The sequence below is a fragment of the Mustela nigripes genome, chromosome 1, assembly GCF_022355385.1.
Source record: "Mustela nigripes isolate SB6536 chromosome 1, MUSNIG.SB6536, whole genome shotgun sequence".
NCBI lineage: Eukaryota > Metazoa > Chordata > Mammalia > Carnivora > Mustelidae > Mustela > Mustela nigripes.
Genome location: NC_081557.1, coordinates 161,727,919 through 161,747,564, shown reverse-complemented (window position 1 = coordinate 161,747,564; position 19,646 = coordinate 161,727,919). Strand labels below are relative to the sequence as shown.

At 35.9% G+C, this 19,646-nt stretch overlaps 1 protein-coding gene across 1 annotated transcript in view; it reads left to right on the top strand.

Moving 5' to 3' along the window:
- Positions 1-19,646, top strand: part of LOC132026775 (sperm-tail PG-rich repeat-containing protein 2-like) — a 36,075-nt gene continuing 16,429 nt past the window's right edge. The window contains exons 1-2 of the mRNA XM_059415069.1: positions 1-396; positions 10,028-10,140. Of these exons, the coding sequence (XP_059271052.1) occupies positions 288-396; positions 10,028-10,140 (222 nt within the window). The 5' untranslated portion in view covers positions 1-287. The remainder of the gene's footprint in view (positions 397-10,027; positions 10,141-19,646) is intronic.

Sequence of the window (19,646 nt, the reverse complement as noted above, 5' to 3'; positions counted from 1 at the left end):
CTTCAGTTTGCGCCTGGTGAACAGTTAGATGGTTGTGAGGGGTGTCTTATTCCTGGTCGCCCTCCCTTTTACTGTACCACGGGGTTCTAAATTGACCTAGAGAAAAATCTGACCCCAGTGAGCGGGTAGGGAGACAGCGTCTGTGGTTAGCTCGTCCATTTATTCAAGTTCTGTTCGACCCTCTTCAGACCGTCGTCAGCTTCCTTTTGCTCCTCGCCTCTAGTGGCTTTGTTTTTACCCTTTTTGCAGCGGCGGCTTCTCCCGCTCCGCCCCTCCCTCCCAGAATTATGTATGATCGAGCTCCCCGCTGGTTCAGATTGGCTGAAGGTGGCAGCACTGAGGAGCATGTGGGTCCTGGATCCTACCAGGTACCTTTCCTGAAGCAGCAGGCAACAGGTAAGAGGTAGGGAAAGGCAAGCCTCCCGTGACGGACACCTCACTTTCAGCCAAGCTCGCTTCTGTGTACTTGTTAAACACAATGGTACCTTAATAAGTGTAACAAATTAAAGACCGTGTTCAGCGGTGTCAAAATAAAAAAGGCTTGAAAAGCATCACAGGATAAGTATTTTGGGTTATGGTTGGTGGTGAGTACATTGTTAGGGAAGTTAATGTTTATAACAACTCAGTTGTATTAAATATACGCATAGGCTCTAAGAACCTTGATATTGATATCGATGCTGAAAAGCAGCAAAATTAAAAAATTAAAACAATGACAACTCTGCACTCCAGAGAAACCTAAATCAACCTACTACCCTAATGTCATCGGTCATGTAAACACAGTAATGGCATTTGTTTAAAAATACAGTGTAACAACAGAGGAATGCAGATTAACAATGGAAAAACTATAATTTGGATGGTAGTAAGCTTCTCACATTCTCTCTCACCTATACCCAACATTCACCCCACATACATTTCAGTAGTTTCAACTTTGCATTTTCTAGAAATTCATGCTCACTCACCTCCATGCTTTGGTAGCTGCTGATACTTTGCCCAGTATGCTGTTCTTCCTTCCTAACCTCACTGAGTCCTACTTACTCTTAGACTCAGGTAAAGTGAAATTGTTCTTTGACTCTACTATTTCTCAAGTCTTTCTTTGACTCCTTAATGACTCTTTCATAGGACTTTGATATTCTATCTTAATTATCTGTTAACTTATCTGGCTGCCACACTAACTGTGATTCTCTTGGGGGCAATAGTCATGATCTTGTTACTCTCAGCTTTAAATTTTTTTTTTAAGATTTTATTTATTTATTTGACAGAGAGAGAAATCACAAGTAGACAGAGAGGCAGGCAGAGAGAGGGAGAAGCAGGTTTCCCGCTGAGCAGGGAGCCCGATGCAGGGCTCCATCGCAGGACCCCGAGACCAGGACCTGAACTAAGGCAGAAGCCTAACCCACTGAGCCACGCAGGCGCCCCATCAGCTTTTAAATTTTAAAAAATAACAAACAGTAATTCTTGGAATAAAATTTAAAAAAATGTTTAATGGGCTACACAAAGCAGAATTAAAAACTCGCTGCATGACTTATGTGAACTCTGCTTAGAAAGCAGTAAGTGGAGTGTTGCAAGACCCTGCTTTTACTGTTTTATAGAATTTTGCCTTGCTGACTTGTGAAAGAAGCTAGGAGATTCTATGCTTAGCAAAGAAAAGCAGCTGCATCCTATGGAGCCCTATTTTAGTAATACTTAGCGACAACATGGTAATAATTAATAGAAGGTACAGGTATTATTTCTCTACTGGATAATTTAAAAGTAGCTATTATATCTTTCCTAGGTTCACTTGTTTTACCCTTCTTTAAGATCAGTGACACACTGGTCTATGGAGAAATATACACAGTTAATTCAATTAAGGGTCAGGTAGATTTTTATAGAGAATGATGTAGGTAGAATAGATGTTAGGACTTTATATAACTTGTTACCTTGAACCACAGTAGAGCAAAGGAATTTATAATCTTAGATCTTCATAAGAAAGATGCAAATACTTGTTATTTCTAACTTTTCTCCTTCCTAATTACCACTCTCATATTACTGTAGCCTTCTTGGTCAATCTTCCAGTTTATTATCTTCACATTTTCCTCAGGAAATTCTTTTCACCCCAATCTGTAAACTTCATTGCCTCAGCCTTCAGCCATTTAATCAGAGAGACTCTTTTCAACCCAGGATTTGCAGCCTAAAAAGAACACACTGAGCTGCTCCGATTTCACAAGTAGGAGAGAGACTGGATGTTCCAATTCCAGATTATTGAGAGCTATTCCTGATTTTCTCGCATTTATCTAAGAAGGAAGGATATTTTTTCTTATCAAAGCAAATTTTCTCCTGATGCAACCAGCCTAGTCAAATATGATAAAAATATAGTCTTTTTAGTAATCTGACATCTCCTGGCATATTATGCTAAGGAGAATTTAATTGCTTTTTGAACTTGATTTACATAATAAATGGCACCCACATCAGCTGTATATTAATTATCTATATTGGTTCTATATTAGTTATCTAAGCTGGGTATCACTAGCTCCTAAATATAGTCTTTCCCAGATTTCTTCTTTGGTGGAGGAGTGGTTAGCTTTACCTGCTATAGAGGCATGAGCTGTCCATGGTCTGCACTCATGCTCATGAGCTTATGCCACCAATAATGATTTATCTTATTAGCCAGTCAGAATTTAGGGAGACCACCTCAGGGAATGCAATCTGTCTTTAAATAAACAATATATATGTGATTGCTGTATATGTTATCGCTGAAGATGAGTATGTTTCAGAGGTCTAGTTATTGCTTTTATATGAAGAATGACCCTTTTGTTTTGAGGCTGTAGCTGTGGCTATGGAACTTGCCCTTTAATCACATGCTGCCCACCTTCTTTCTCAGAATGGATTAACTTTTATTGCTTCATGCCAGTTTGATTTATCTTCTGCTGTTGGTGCCTCAAACTCAGTATTTCCCAGACTGAACTTATTTCTTTCTTTTCAAATCTTTCTTTCTCCTGTATTCCTAATTTCTTCTTTCTGACTGACAGTTTGATTTATCATTTGTAGTTGGCACTTCACATGCCGGTATATCCATATGTCCCAAATCAAACCTTTTATCTCACACTCCACTAACCCTAAGTCCCCAGAACCATCTTCTCCTATATTTTATACCTTAATTATTGGCAGCACTGTTTGTAGTATTATTATTTGTTATTCTGGTTTTCTCATTATTAGAAGCCAGAGTTTTAGCTTATTCATTATTATACCCTCACTGCATCTCTCCACACACAATAAAGCATTCACTATTGTTAAATGAATGACTAAAGGTATAGTTTAGATTATCACCTATGAATTCTGTATTTATTGATTAGTATGCAGGGCACTATGATAGGGTGGTCAAACATCTTAATTTATATGGGAACGTGGTTTTAGCACTGAAAGTTCTATGTCCTGAGCATGCTAGAACAGTTAGCCACTTTAAATGTAAACATTATGTAGACAATTGTGAATAAAACAGACAAGTCCCTTCTTTCATGGAGCTAATCAGTATAAACACTTTGTTTTTCTTGTGGTTTTACTTGAGGTCAGTATTTCATGTACACTTTTAGCCTATTGATGAAAGATTCTATATAATTAATTTTGGAAAGCTTCACTGAAGATTTTTTGAGTACTGGCTTCCTTGAATAGATGGGGCTATTGAGTGTTTGTTGTTTCTTTTCTATTTTTCTATGAATTTCAGTATTTTGCAATTAATTTCACACTTGTTTAGGTAGATTCAGTTAGATTCTCTGCCATGGTATTAGGACAGCTGCCTAAGAGCTAGTCTGAACTTAGTTTTCTTAGTTTTCATATTTATCTCACATTACCTCATGTTGTATGATCCTAAATTAAAAAAAAAAAAAAAACCCAAAACCCTTTACTTGAAAGATTAAACACTTATGTAGAAAATTTCATAAAAATTATAACATCAAAAGTAAATACTCAAGAAACATAACATTGCCCAATTTCTCTTTTAATTATCCTTCTTTCACTCCCCTACAGGTGAGCCCTGTTCTGATTTTTATGGCAATCGTTTTTTTGCTGGTCTTTATGAATTACTAAATCCTGTTGATGAAATGGCCCCTTTATCATAATGCAACGTCTCTCTTATCCCTAGTATTCACTGTTCTAAAATCTGCTATGTCTGATTTTAATATAGTCACTCCAGCTTCCTTTGATTCATGGATGCATGGTGAATCTTTTCCATCCTTTTATTTTTAACTTTATGTCTTTATGTGTTATGAGGGTTATCTGTAGACAACATAAAGTTAGGTCTTATTTTATTATCCAGTTGACAATCTCTGCTGTTTATATTGGGGTACTTAGAACTTTTCTATTTAATTTAATTATCAGTATCGTTGTGTTTAAATTTAATCTCTTGATATTTGTTTTTATCTTATCTCTTCTTTGTTTCTTTTTTTATCCCTACCTTGTTGAATGAGTTTAGTTGTTTTTTAATTTTTTTAATGATTTTGTTTTCACCTTGACTATTGCTTTACTAGCTATACTGCTTTATTTTTTAGTGGTTGCTCTGAGATTTACAATATACATCTCTAACCTATCACAGTGTACCACTTCACATTAGTATATGAACCTTACTAGAGCGTTCTTCCATTTCTCCCATCTCATCTTTTGTGCTATTGTAGTCATATATTTTACTTCTATATATGCTATAATGTCACAATAATTTGAAATTATTTTTGCTGTAGTTATTTTTTTAAAAGATTTTATTTATTTATCAGAGAGAGAGAGAAAGAGGGAGAGAGAGCGAGCACAGGCAGACAGAATGGCAGGCAGAGGCAGAGGGAGAAGCAGGCTCCCCGCCGAGCAAGGAGCCCTATGTGGGACTCCATCCCAGAATGCTGGGATCATGACCTGAGCCGAAGGCAGCTGCTTAACCAACTGAGCCACCCAGGCGTCCCTTTGCTGTAGTTATTTTTAAAGAGATTAAGAATTGAGAAAAAAATCTTTTATTAACTCACATAAATTTGTCATTAACTCTATCAGTGTACTTTTTTTTTTTTAAGGTTTTTATTTAAGTAATCTCTATACCCAATGTGGGTCTTGAACCCATGACCCTGGATCAAGAGTTGCACACCCTTCTGACTGAGCCAACCAGGTGCCCCATATCAGTGTACTTTTCATTACAGAAGTTTGATTTCAGTATTTTTATATCTTCCCTTTATTTCCTCATCCTGTTGATCTTCTACTTTGTTGAACACATGGAGAATATTTATAAAGATATTTTAGTGTTCTTTTAAAAATAATTTTTATTTAAATTCAATCAATATTTAATGTATTATTGGTTTCAGAGGTAGAGGTCAGTGATTCATCAGTTTTATATAATACCCAGTGCTTATTACATCATGTGTCCTCCTTAATGTCCATCACCCAGTTATCCCATCCTCTCCATCTTCCTCCCCTCCAGCATTCCTGTTTGTTTCCTATGCTTAAGAGTCTCATGATTTGTCTCTCTCTCTCTGATTTCATCTTCTTTTATTTTTATCTCTCTTCCCCTATAATCCTCTGTGTTGTTTTTTAATTTCCAAATATCAGTGAGATTATATGATCACTGTCTTTTCCTGATTGACTTCTTTTCCCTAGCATAATACCCTCTAGTTCCAACCATGTTATTGCAAGTGACAAGAGTTCTTTTTTTCTTTTTCTTTCTTTCTTTCTTTCTTTTTTTTTTTTTTTTGATGGCTGGGCAGTATTCCATTGTATATAGATACCACATCTTCTTTATCCATTTATCTGTAGATGAACACCTGGGCTCTTTCCACAGTTTGACTATTGTGGACATTGCTGCTGTAAACATTGGGGTGCACATGCTCCTTTGAATCACTACATTTATAGCTTTGGGTAAATATCCAGTAGTGCAATTGTGGGTCATAGGGTAGCTATGTTTTCAACATTTTGAGGAACCTCCATACTGTTTTCCAGTGTGGTTGCTCCAGCTTGCATTCCCACCAACAGTGTAGGAGTGTTCTCCTTTCTCTGCATCCTTGCCAACCAACATCTGTCATTTCCTGACTTGTTAATTTTAGCCATTATGACTGGTGTGAGGTCATATCTCACTGGTTTTGATTTGCATTTCCCTGATGCCGAGTGATGTTGAGCATTTATTCATGTGTCTGTTGGCCATTTGGATGTCTTCTTTGCCGAAATGTCTTTTCATGTCTTCTGCCCATTTCTTGATTGGAATTTTTTTTTTTTTTTGGATGTTGAGTTTGATCACTTCTTTATAGATTTTGGATATTAGCCCTTTATATGATATGTCATTTGTAAATATTTTCTCCCATTCTGTTGGTTGTCTTTTGGTTTTGTTGAATGTTTCCTTTGCTGTACAAAAGCTTTTTATCTTGATGAAATCCCAGTAATCCATTTTTGCTTTTGTTTCCCTTACCTTCGGAGACATGCCTAGCAAGAAGTTGCTGTGGCCACTTCCATATAAATTTTAAGATAATTTGTTCCAGCTCTTTGAAAAAAGTTGATGGCATTTTGATAGGGATTGCATTGAATGTATAGATTGCTCTAGGTAGCATAGACTTTTTAACAATATTTGTTCTCCCAATTATGAGCGTGGAATGTCTTTCCATTTCTTTGTGTCATTTTCAATTTTTTTAAATCAGTGTTTTATAGTTTTTGGAGTACAGGTCTTCCACTGCTTTTGTTAAGTTTATTCCTAGGTATCTTATTTTTGGTGCAGTTACAAATGGAATTGTTTTCTTGATTTCTCTTTCTGTTGCTTCATTAGTGGTGTATAGAAATGCAATAGATTTCTATAGATTGATTTTGTATCCTACAACTTGACTGAATATCACTTATCAGTTTTACCAGTTTTTTTGTGGAGTCTTCAGGATTTTTTATATATTGTATCATGTCATTTGCAAATAGTGGAAGTTTTATGTCTTTCTTACCAATTTGGATGCCTTTTATTTCTTTGTATTGTCTGATTGCTGTGGCTAAGATTACAGTATATATTGAATAAAAGTGGTGAGAGTACACATCCTTGTTTTGTTCCTGACCTTAGGGGGAGAGATGTGAATTTGTCATGATTAAGGATGATGTTAGCTGTGAATTTTTCATATATGGCCTTTAGACTGAGATATGTTCCCTCTCAACCCACTGTGTTAAGGACTTCTATTACAAATGGATATTGTACTTTGTCAAATGCTCTTTTCTGCATTTATTGAAATGATCATATGCTTCCTATCCTTTCTCTTATCGGTATAATGTATCACATTGAATGTTTTCTGAATACTGAATTACCCTTGCAACTTAGGAATAAATCCCACATGATTGTGGTGAACGATTTTTTTGTTGGATTCAGTTTGCTAGTATTTTAAGGATTTTTACATCTATGTTCATTAGAGATTGTAGTTCTCTCTCTCTCTCTCTCTCTTTTTTTTGTGGTGATTTTGGTATCAGGGTAATGCTGGCTTCATAGAATGAATTTGTAAGTTTTCCTACTGGAATAGTTTGAGAAGAATAGGTATTAACTCTTCCTTAAAAATTTGGTAGAATCCCCCTCTGAAGCCATCTGGTTTGGACTTTCGTTTGTTTGGAGTTTTTGAATACTGACTCAATTTCTTTACTGGTTATGGGTCTGCTCAAATTCTCTGTTTCTTTCTGTTTTAGTTTTTGTATTTATGTTTCTAGGAATTTATTCTTTTCTTCTAGGTTGTCTAATTTGTTGACATATAGTTTTTCATAATATTCTCTTATAATTGTTTGTATTTCTGTGGTGTTGGTTGTTATTTCTCTTCATTTGTGATTTTTTTTTTTTTTTGAGTCCTTTCTCTTTTTTTTCCTTGATAATTCTGGCTAGAGGTTTTTCAATTTTATTGATTTTTTTTTTTTCTTCTCAAAGAACCAGCCTCTGGTTTTCATTGACCTGTTCTTTTGGTTTTTCAGTTTCTATAGCATTTATTTCTACTCTAATCTTTATTATTTCCATCCTTTTGTTGGGTTTTGATTTTGATTATTCTTCTTTTTCTAGCTCCTCTGGGTGTAAGGTTAGGTTCCTTGAGATTTTTCTTGCTTCTTGAGGTGAGCCTGTGTTGCTATGGCGTTCCTTCTTAGAACCACTTTTTCTGCATCCCAAAGATTTTGGACCATTTCATTTTCATTTTCATGTAATTTTTGATTTCTTCTCTCATTTCTTGGTAGACCCATTCATTGTTTAATAGCATGTTATTTAACCTCCCTGTATTTGTGCTATTTCTAGATTTTTTTCTTATGATTGGTTTCTAATTTCATAACATTGTGGTCAGGAAAAAAAGCATAGTATGACTTTGATTTTTTTTTAAAAATATGTTGAGACTGGTTTTGTGGCCTCATATATGATCTATTCTGGAAAATGTTCCATGTGCACTTAAAAGAAATGTGTATTCTGCTGTTTTAGGGTGGAATGTTCTGAATATAGCTGTTAAATCCATCTGGTCCAGTGTGTCATTCAAGTCACTGTTTTTTAATTGTTTTTCTGTTTGGATGATCTGTCCATCAGTGTAAGTGGGGTGTTAAAGTCCCTTACTATTATTATATTACTATGCATTATTTCTTTTATGCTTGTTGTTAACTGTTTTATGTATTAGGGTGCTCCTATGTTGGGTGCCTACATATTTGTTATATTTTCTTGTTGGATTGTCTGTTTTATTATTAGATAGTGTCCTTCTTTGTCTCTTGTTACAGTCTTTGTTACAGGCTTATTTTGTACAATATAGCTATTGCTACCCTGGCCTTCTTTTGATATCCATTTACATGATAAATGTTTTTCCACCCCCTCCCTTTCAATCTGTAGGTGTCTTTAGGTCTGCAGTGAGTCTTTTCCAGACAGCATATACATGGGTCTTGTTTTTTCTCTATTCAGTCAGTCACCTTATGTCTTTTGACTAAACTGTTTTTAGTCAATTTATATTCAAAGTAATTACTAATAGATATATATTTATTGCCATCTTTTTTTTTTTTGTTTTGTTTTGTGGTTGTTTCTGAAGATTTTCTCTGATCCATTCTTGTCTTTTTCTCTTTCATAGTTTGTTGGTTTTTAGTGATATAACAAAGAATTAATTCTTGATTTCAGTTGCGTTTTAGTGAATGTGGACTTCAAAAGAAACACATTATTTCCTGTTTCAGGAAGATTGTTATTATTAGCCCAGATTAGTAAATTTTAAATTGTAGTAATTATTGCCATATATTCTGACAGTAGTGTACATTTTCCTTTAGTGTATAAGAGTCTCACAAATTTTGTTCCCTCACTTTCATTCTTTTTATTACCCATTAAAGATAACTGCTCTGCTCTCTCCCATATCTTTTGTGATATTTGTGTTGCTTAAATTATACTCATTTTCTTGATACAGTTCTTGTTTTTTTTTTTAATCAGTCTTTCAGAAGACTAAGTCTGTCTACTAAGTTTATCAGGTTTGTCTAATTTTATGATTATTTGTTCCAAAGAAATTTGTATCTTAGATTTGTAAACCTTTGGGGTCAGGCAGTCAAGAAATACTTACCAAGTATCAACTATGTACCAAAGCAAAGAGACATTATTAATTACTTGCTGTAAAGTCACTTTAAATTATTTCAGTCTAAGTTGTTGCCACAACTTTATATATGCTATTCTCTATAAATAATAGATGTTGCTCCAAAATGTAAAATGCTGGTCTTCTGAGGATGAAAATATTTTATTAGCTAAGCATAACTGTTGTTTTCATCTTAGCCAAATATTCTTAGAAGAAAAAAAGGCTTTTGCTTTTTATTTCTTTAAGTATTTTTTCTGTTTGGGACTTTGAGTTCTGTAAGTTCTTTTATTTAATATATGTTAATAAATGTTCTGCTGTTAATCAGAATTTTAAAAAATACAGCAACTTCCGTGGCTGTATTCTGATAATATAGTGTTCTGATAATATAGTGTTCTGATAATATAGTCTCCACAGTTGAGGTTACTAAATGATTTTATATATTTTGAATCCTTTTTCTCTGAAATCACTGGGACCCTATCTTATCTTCCAGTGATATGATTTTACTTTTATAGGTGGCTATGCACCATTCCTTTCTTTGGCTGCCAGAGAAAGTACTTTTACTGTTGCCTCTAACACTGAGAAAGCTGTTCCAGGGCCGGGGCACTATAATGTTTCAGAAGCACAGGTAAATTTATAACAGTTATTATAGTTGTTAGAGTTAATAAGAATTATACTTTCCTCCTCTCCTAGACTAATATGTCATTTGTCATATTTTCTTTTCCCTTCATATCCTCTTCTTTCTCCTTTTAATCTATATTTTGTTATTAGAATATGAGAAAATTAAAAGTGTTTATTGTTGATTGCCTGGTTGGATGTTCTTCATTGTTCCATGTATTCTATAAGACATAAAACACTGTTACGTTCTTCATGGTTCTTGGGATTCTTGAGTGGGAGAATAGGACTATTGAATGAATTATGGCGCATGAGAGCTGTGCAGATGATCAAGATATGTAGATGGAGGATGGCAATAGAATTAAAAATAGTTTTTGTGCATATTCTTAAGGTATAGCTACTTTCATTGCCTCATCTGGCTCCTAAACAGTCTTGAGAGTCTATGACCAGAATATCTTTGATGATCCATTCATGTTTAGAAACAATATCTTCATAATTGTGAATATCATCTTTTACCCTTTTCACATTCATTTTGCCTTCATACATCATGACTCTTAATTGAGCTTAGCAGATCTTTATTTCCTTTGTTGGAAGCCCAGGTGCTATCATTGATAACTTAATTGTTGCGTTAGACTTCCTGAGTTGGTAATAGCAACCATTCTATCAGGAGATTTTGCTTAGAAACAATAGATTTTTAAGAGTGATACTAGATTTACAATAGTATTTGTAGGAAAGGTATTTGGGTGGCTTATGGGCTTGAAGGATTAATTGTATAGTTAAGTCCTTTTTTAAAAAAGATTTTATTTATTTATTTGACAGAGGACGATCACAAGTATGCAGAGAGACGGCGGGGGTGGGGAGAAGCAGGCTCCCTGCTGAGCAGAGAGCCAGATGCAGATACAGGACTCAAACCCAGGACCCTGAGATCATGACCTGAGCCGAAGACAGAGGCTTAGCCCACTGGGCCACCCAGGCCCCTGTATAGTTGAGTCTTAAGGAAGGACAGGACTTAGACAATTCCAGGTATTTCAATAGTAAGAGCTGCAATCAGGAACTGCCATTAGATAACTTAATTCTATAACGCCCTTCCATTTTTTTATGTGTCACTCTATTTAGGATTAAAATTCTTAGTAGGGAGAATCTGTTTGGTCCAGTCATTCCTGGGATAGGGAATCCTGTGTTTGGAAGCTTCTCTAAAACCACAAAGTATAGGGGAGGTTTGATTGCCCCAACAATGGTGAATGTGGATGCTGTTATGGGAAGATAATGGATGGGATGCTGGACAGATAAAAAATAATAGATTACCATTACAGTTTATCCCTTGACTGCCCAGTTCTCTTCTCTCTCATGTGTACTACATATGCATATAATTCTTCTTTCCACATATCCTATTTAAAAAACACAATTATTTTATGTATAATTTTCAAATATAACTTCACCAAAGAAGCTAAACTGAGGTCTAGCTATTGCATTGAGAGATGATATTACATTGTCACTACCAAATGGATCTTTAGATTAAGGCCATTTCTACTTTTGTTTTTTTCACATTCCTGTTCCATTATTCTGCAACCTATAGGTTAAATATAAGTAAGTATAACATGAGATACTATAAAGAAATGGTTAGTAGTGTGGGCTCCTAAAGTAGACAACCGGTATTTGAAATCTGTCTCTGCTACATACTAGTTCAGACAGATTTCCAAATAGGTAGACTTAATCTTAACTGCTTAATCTCTTTGAGCTTTAGGGATACTAGGGGTACTAAGTTTGTGGACCTTTTCTTTTTTCTTTTCTTTCTTTCTTTCTTTCTTTCTTTTTTTTTTTTTTAAAGATTTTATTTATTTATTTGACAGAGAGAGAGATCACAAGTAGGCAGAGAGTCAGGCAGAGAGAGAGAGAAGCAGGTTCCCCGCTGAGCAAAGAACCCGATGCAGGGCTCGATCCCAGGACACTGAAATCATGACCTGAGCTGAAGGCAGCAGCTTAATCCACCCAGCCACCCAGGAGCCCCTGTGGACTTTTTCTAAGAGTTACATTCATCAGTAAGCATTTTAGAATAGTGGTTAATTATAGGTAGCATCTTATAACTTTTATCCATTATTAGTGTTGCCATTTTACAATAGACGAGGGAAAAAAGGAGAGGGGAAATGAAAGAAAGTGATGTAGGAAACAAGGAAATGCAGATGGGGACTTGTTAGTTTATGTAATTGATCTGAAGCTATAGATAAGATTTTTTCATTACTCATTCTGTGTTCCCTGTCTCTTTAGAGGGACTTGATCAGGTGGAGTTTTCAGCCTGATGTGGTAACCAGAATCTTTAGTTCTAAGGGGTCTGAGCTCTTGAGTCACAGGCTTCCTTCTCAAACCTTTAAATAAACTTGCTCTTACCATTTTCAGTGGGCATTATAGTTTGAGGAAGCTCTGCAGGGTTTCTCTGTGTTCCATCCTACCGCAGTGCATGGCTTTCCTTAGTCCTGTTTCTCAGTCCTGGTCAGGGTTAATCACCTCAGCCAATATACTCCTTATTTTGCTTTCTAGCACACAGAACCTGGAATGGCCAGTTGATGTCTCAACTTCCAATTCAGTGGAACGTTTATGTCTCTTTTATGGGTTCTTAAAACTTACAGAATACTAGCACCTAGAGGACAAAAAGCAAAAAATAGTAATGGGTAATGAGATGTCATCATTAGAAGTGTCACTCCTGCTTCTACTCTTTGGCCCATGGCCAGCATATTATGGGTATATGGGCTTGCTGTAACTCCACTATTCCAAGAGGGGAATGGAATAAAATACACAATAAGCAGATTTCAAGCTTGTTAAGTATGACAAATATCAGGATGTTGGAATATTATAATAATAGTGATTTTAGTCAATTCCACATATAAAATAATGTAAAGTACAACTTAGACCAGGTTTTATTTTATTCCAAATTGGGGTACATTTCTTCTATTTCAAGAATAAGGAACTAGGAAATGTACATTTTTAATACAATGGACAATCTAAGAAAAAGAGTTCTAGTATTCTCTGTTTCTTCTTCTTTTTCTTTTTTTTAAAAAAATTATTTATTTATTTGACAGAGATCACAAGTAGGCAGAGAGATAGGCAGAGAGAGAGAGGAGGAGGAAGCAGGCTCCCTGATAAGCAGAGAGCCCGATGCAGGGCTCAATCCCAGGACGCTGGAGTCATGACCTGAGCTGAAGGCAGAGGCTTTACATCACTGAGCCACCCAGGCGCCCTTCTGTTTCTTCTTAAAACTATAAGCCAATGCCAGGAGAAGACTGATTTCCTTGGTTTCAAAAATGACTGTGCCTTATTTACTCAGTTGCTGTTGATTTTTTTGGGTTGTTTTAGGCTAAATTCTTTTTGTTTGTTTGTTTTTTAGAATCAGAATTATATTTTCTTCCTTTAAGTTCTTCCTTTAAGCTTATTATGATCCTATTTTAAAAATTTAATTTTATTTTTTCAGTGTTCCAAGATTTATTGTTTATGTACCACACCCAGTGCTCTATGCAATACATGGCCTCCTTAGTACCCATCACCAGCCTCACCCATCCCCCTGCACCCTTCCTTCCCAAACCCTGTTTGTTTCTCAGAGTCCACAGTCTCTCATGGTTTGTCTCCCGCTTTGATTACCCCAAACTCTCTTCTCCTTTCCAACTCCCAGTGTCCTCTGTGTTATTCCTTATCCTCTACAAGTAAGTGAAACCATATGATAATTGACTCTCTCTGCTTTACTTATTTCACTCAGCATAATCTCCTCCAGTCCCATCCATGTTGATTCAAAAGTTGGGTATTCATCCTTTCTGATGGAGGTGTAATATTACATTGTATATGTGGACCATATCTTGCAGAACTTTTAAAGTTCCAAGAAGTGTAAGTTTATCATGCTATTTAAAAAAGAAAGTCCATAGTTATTTTAAATGACTGAATTAGAAAATGTTTGTCATGTGACAATAGTTATCATACTAATATACAAATAATTAATATGCTTGATAATAATTAAGGGGATAATCCTATTGGAAATTAATGCCAGTATTTAACAATTTATTTTATACCTTTTTTTTTTTTGAGAATAGGTTGAAATGTTCCTTTCTATTAGCAATTACCTAGTAAATATTTGGAAACTTCAAATGAAATTTGAGAAGACTGAAAATGTGGTTGTAGTTGTGAAGGCCTGCTTCCACTGTATGTAATACTTGAAGTTCTTATAAAAGCAAAACATTTGGGAGTTAAAACTGTGTGCCCCAATTTAGTCTTCTCTATTTCTCTGTTTCTGTTATGGTTATCTCACTTTGATTATGGTTGTCACCAGTATGCCAAAGTTGGGAGTGAGGATAGGAGTATTCTTTTTGCCTCTCCAGCTCTTGACTTGTTATGGGCAAATTCACTTTTTTCTTTGTCTCCTCTAGCATATCTGAAGTGTGCTAATTTTTTTCAAAAGTAAGTTCCCACAATTTAAGGGGAATTAAGAAAATAAAAGACACGGAAGAATGAAGTTTACAAAGTACAAGTTTCTGATTCTTTGATAGATAATTAGCTTATTAAGTCACAAACCTTATTTTGTTCCTATCCTTTTTCCAAAAATGAATCCCACCCCAAAGAGTCAGTTCAAATTTCATTTATGTTTTCTGGCTCTAATTCTTTTCTAGTTTGTGACCTGTTTATGCATGGCTGATACCATCTTTTTCCTTGCTATATAAGACTTAGATGTGGAGATCTCTTCCCTGGATCCAGATAAATAGTTTCCTTCATATTTCTCACTATCAGGGCCTACTAATAGATGTCCAAATTAGGTTTGATTTTTGATCTGAGAGATACATTTCACTAGAGCTGTATGATGGGATATCAGATTGATTCAGTAGATGGCCTCACACTTCCGATGAGACTGCATTCTGTATTGTTGGGCAATTGGTGGCAATGTAGTAATTCATCAAATAACCACACCATATAGACAAAAGCATAGGACTCAAGAAGTAGGAAGGCTGTTGTCTCATAGTTTTCATATAAAATGTATAATTACCTCATAATATAATTTTTGGGTCCTTTATCTGACCCTGTAGTTCCTTTTATAACCTCTGGTAAAATCAGTAGAATTGATAATTAGGAAATATGAGTAATTAGAAAAGTGCTGGTTAATTTCTACCAGTTTTTAAAAAATCAGATTAATTTTGCTATCTTCTGTTGAAGTTCAATATAAATTCAAATTACTGTGTGAAATGTAAGATCATAGAGACTACAGTAATGACTTTCAAAGAATCAAGATTTGAGGAGATTTTCTCTTTTACCATGCTTTTACTTTTTATCTAACTTGAAATGCTAATGTTTTTGCAAAATCATTAAATTTTGTTATAGATCCAAACTCTTTTTAAACAGGAATTATGGTCTTATTAAAATAGTTATCAGGCAGTGGATTGGCTACCTAAGAATATAATTTTGACTCAGTTTTTAAAAGAAGACCTCTTGTGTATTTCTTAAAAGCTGAAAGCACCTGATTAAGATTCAAACTAGAGATGGGCTCAGTTAATAGTGATTATGAACATATGGTGTGTATACCATGAGAAAAGGTCTGTTGGTAAATAAGTGACTTAAAAAATCTCATCTGGGGGCTCAGCCTAGATTAAACATCTGCCTTCAGCTCAGGTCATGATCCTGGAGACTGGAGTCTTGGGACTGAGTCCCAGGTTGGTCTCCCTGCTTAGTGGTGAGTCTGCTTCTTCACCTTCCCTATGTTCCCTTTCTCTCTCTCTCTCATCATTTCCTCTCTCCCAAATAAATAAAATCTTTAAAAAAAAGATCTTATTGGATCTATCAAATGCCAACCATTATTACTATGAATCGTCTTTGAAATGATTATATGGTGACTTTAAATTGAAACTAATAAGATTCTTTTTCTGAATTCTTTTCAGAATTTTTCTTTTTCTGAATTCACCAACTATTACTCAGTTGATAATTTTTTGATTCTAGAGAATCCAGACATGGGGCATGGAGAGCTACGGGAGATTCTTCCCAGTCCCTCCTCTGCATTAAACAATGTTTAAAATTAATCTGAGTATAAAACCAAACTATTAGGGGAGGGCTAGCAAGATGGCAGAAGAGTAGGAGACCTAAATTCTGTCTGGTCCCAGGAATTCAGCTAGATATTTATCAAATTATTCTGAATACCCATGAACTCAACAGGAGATTAAAGAAAAGAATAACAGCAAATCTTTGAATAGAAAAGTAACTACTTTCTGGAAGGTAGGACATTTGGAGAAGTGAATTTGAGGTGATATTTGGGAAGATAGACTGTGGTGGGATGGTCAAGCAATAAATTAGCAGAGCACAAAATTGGAACTTTTAGTTAGAAGTCTGCTTAGTGAGGGACGTCATTCCAGTGGTTAAGTGAGGGGTGGAACCCTTGCTGGGACAGTGTGGTCTCAGGACTCTTGGGGGTCGTAGAAAGACTGAGGGTACCTGAGTGCAGCAGAACACCCAGGTATTGGAGTCGGGAAGGGGGCTGCAAAGAGTGAACCAAGAAGTGGGCTCTCAACTTGGGATTGCCATAAACTGTGATCCATGGCATAGTTGGGCCACTGCTCTTTGAGCAGAGTCCCAACAAGGGGCAGATCCTGGGAGACTCTTGTTCCTTCCCCAGAGGAGTGGTGTGGGAACATGCTACAGGAATCTGCTGGGTTTGAAAACTCCAAATAGTGCTGTGTGCCAGAGATAGAAATGCTTGGTCACAGGCTGGGTAAGCTCAGAGTGTGGCCAGAGACTAAGGAGTGATTTACTGCTTTTCTCTGAGAGAGCAGTGAGGAGTGGGGGCCCGATTTCTCTTCTCCTCCAGGGCTAGAGATTGGGAGGCTGCCATTTTTATTCTTGTCCTCTAAAGCTGTGTGGAAGGCCTTCAGGGAACAAAACCTATGGAGAACAATCCCGAGCAGATTACATAGCATGGCCCCTGGCAAGGGTGGTGCAATTCCTTCTGGGGCAAACACATCTGAGAATCACTGCAACAGGCCCCTCCCCTAGAAGATCAGTAAGAACATCCAGCCAAGACCAACTTTACTGATTAATGAGAACTGCAAAACTCCAGTGCTAGGAGAATACAGCACATAGAATTCATGGCTTTCCCCCCATAATTCTTTATTCTTTTGAAGTCAATTTTTAAAGTTTTCTATATTTCTTTCTTTTTTTTTTGAATTCTTCTTCTTTCCTTTTCAACCAACTTCTTATCAATTCCCTTTTAAAAGTCTTTTTTAATTTTCATTTTTATAGTCATCCCTTTAATGTATTTAACCTTATTTTATATATATATATATGTTTTTCTTTCTTTAATATTTTGGGATACAGTTTCTTCTAACAGACCAAAATATACCCTAAATCACTTAGTTTATAGCTTTGGTCTGTTCATCCACCTGATAACATTCTCTCCTTTTTAAAAAAATTGTTTTCTTCTTTCTTTTTCAACCAACTTCTGATCTTACCAATTCCTTTTTAAAAAATATTTAAAATTTTTCATTTTTATAGTCATTTCCATCCCTTCATTGTATTTACCATTATTTTCATGCATGTAGATATATAGTTTTTCTTTCTTTAAAATTTTGGGAGGCAGTTTCTTCTAACAGGCCAAAATACACCTCAAATCCAGTGTGTGGCTCTGTTCTCTTCATGGTCCTGATCATATTCTTTCTCTTCTTTTTTTTTTTCCTTTTCCTCTGGGTTTAGGTTTCTTCTGATTTGTTTAAAAGATTTGCAAATCTTCTGATTTCCACATTTTTCTGGGGATGTTGTTACCCTTTTAGCATTTTTTTCCCTCATTCATCTATTCTCTGGACAAAATGACAAAATGAAAAAAAACTCATCTCAAGAAAAAGAATAAGAAGGGTGCCTGGGTGGCTCAGTGGTTAAGCCGCTGCCTTTGGTTCGGGTCATGATCTTGGGGTCCTGGGATCGAGTCCTGCATCAGGCTCTCTGCTCGGTGGGGAGCCTGCTTCCCTCTCTCTCTCTCTCTGCCTGCCTCTCCATCTGCTTGTGATCTCTCTCTGTCAAATAACTAAATAAAATTTAAAAAAAAAAAAAGAAAAGAAAAAGAACAAGAGACAATACTGACTGCCAAGGACCTAATTAATATGGGCATTAGTAAAATGTTAGAACCAGAGTTCAGAATGATTATGAAGACGCTAGCTGGGTTTGAAAAAAGCATAGAAGATAGTATAAAATCTCTTTCCGGAGAAGTAAAATCTAACCAAGTTGAAATAAAAAGGCTTTTAATGAGGTGCAATAAGAAATGGATGCTCTAACTGCTAGGATAAATGAGGCAGAAGAGAATTAGTGATACAGAAGACCAAATGATGAAAAATAGAGAAGCTGCGAAAAAGAGGGATTAACAATTACTGGATCACGAGGGGAGAATTCAAGAGATAAGTGATACCATAAAGGAAAACAATCTACACATTTAATGTAATCTCTATCAAAATACCATCAGCTTTTTTCCTTGAGTTAGAACAAATCATCCTAAAATTTGTATGGAACCAGAAAAGACACTGAATAGCCAGAGGAATGTTGAAAAAGAAAACCAAAACTGGTGGTATCACAATTCAGACTTCAAGCTCTATTACAGTTTTGTAATCATCAAGACAGTACTGGAGTGCTTGGATTGCTCAGTCATTAAGCATCTGTATTCAGCTTGGGTCATGAACCAATCCCAGAGTTCTGGGATTGAGCCCCTCATATGGCTCCCTGCTCAGTGGGAAGCCTGCTTCTCCCTCTTCCACTCTCCCTGCTTGTGTTCCTTCTCTTGCTGTCTCCCTCTCTGTCAAATAGATAAAAATATATATGTAAAAAAAACCAACAGTATGGTACCGGCACAGAAACAGACACATAGATCAATGGAATGGAATAGAGAGCCCAGAAATGGACCCTCAACTCTATGGTCAACTAATCTTTGACAAAGCAGGAAAGAATGTCCAATGGAAAAAAAAACACCAGTCTTTCAACAAATGGTGTTGGGAAAATTGGACAGTCACATGCAGAAGAGTGAAATTGGAACATTTTCTTATACCAAACACAAAGATAAACTCAAAATGGATGAAAGACCTCAATGTGAGACAGGCATCCATCAAAATCCCTTAGGAGAATACAGGGAATACAGGCAACAACCACTTTGGTCTCAGCCGCAGCTACTTCTTCCTAGAAACATTGCTAAAGGCAAGGGAAGAAAGGGAAATAATGAACTATTGGGATTTCATCAAGATAAAAAGATTTGTAAGGCAAAAGAAAGAGTCAGCAAAGCCAACAGACAACTGACAGAATAGGAAAAGATATGGCACATGACATATCGGATAAAGGGCTAATATCCACAATCTATAAAGAACTTATCAAACTCAACACCCAAAGAACAAATAATCCAATCAAGAAATGGGCAGAAGACATGAACAGATATTTCTGCAAAGAAGACATCCAAATAGTCAATAGACACATGAAAAAATGCTCACCATCATTTGGCATCAGGGAAATACAAATAAAAACCACAATGAGATA